The 266-nt window shown below is 39.8% G+C and overlaps 1 protein-coding gene across 2 annotated transcripts in view; it reads left to right on the top strand.

Annotated features, from left to right (window-relative positions):
- LOC116694544 (NACHT, LRR and PYD domains-containing protein 12) overlaps nucleotides 1–266 on the top strand; it is a 16,072-nt gene that overhangs the window by 11,525 nt on the left and 4,281 nt on the right. For both annotated transcript variants that reach the window (XM_032524293.1, XM_032524294.1), the window contains exons 10-11: nucleotides 1–127; nucleotides 221–266. The exon at nucleotides 1–127 is cut by the window's left edge and continues 1,677 nt beyond it; the exon at nucleotides 221–266 is cut by the window's right edge and continues 128 nt beyond it. In XM_032524293.1, the coding sequence (XP_032380184.1) occupies nucleotides 1–127; nucleotides 221–266 (173 nt within the window). The remainder of the gene's footprint in view (nucleotides 128–220) is intronic.

Here is a 266-nt window from a genome sequence, read left to right as displayed (position 1 = left end):
CAGCTCTGGTCTTCATCTTACTGTCATCAGGAAAAGATTTGGATGTGTTTGACCTGAATCAATACTCTGCTTCAGAGGAGGCTGTTCTGAGACTGCTACTCGTGGTCAAAGCCTCCAGCAAAGCTCTGTAGGTGGATATAAGTATATAAACAATTTCAAATACTCCTAATTTTATGCAGTAAAAATACTTTTTTTGTGTTTGTTGCTAATCGTTCCCCAGATTAACTAGCTGTAACATCTCAGAGAGAAGCTGTGAAGCTCTGTCC

Source organism: Etheostoma spectabile, chromosome 8 (assembly GCF_008692095.1).
Source record: "Etheostoma spectabile isolate EspeVRDwgs_2016 chromosome 8, UIUC_Espe_1.0, whole genome shotgun sequence".
Taxonomy (NCBI): domain Eukaryota; kingdom Metazoa; phylum Chordata; class Actinopteri; order Perciformes; family Percidae; genus Etheostoma; species Etheostoma spectabile.
The sequence above is the reverse complement of the archived record's forward strand: the minus strand, read 5'-3'. Positions and strand labels throughout refer to the sequence as shown.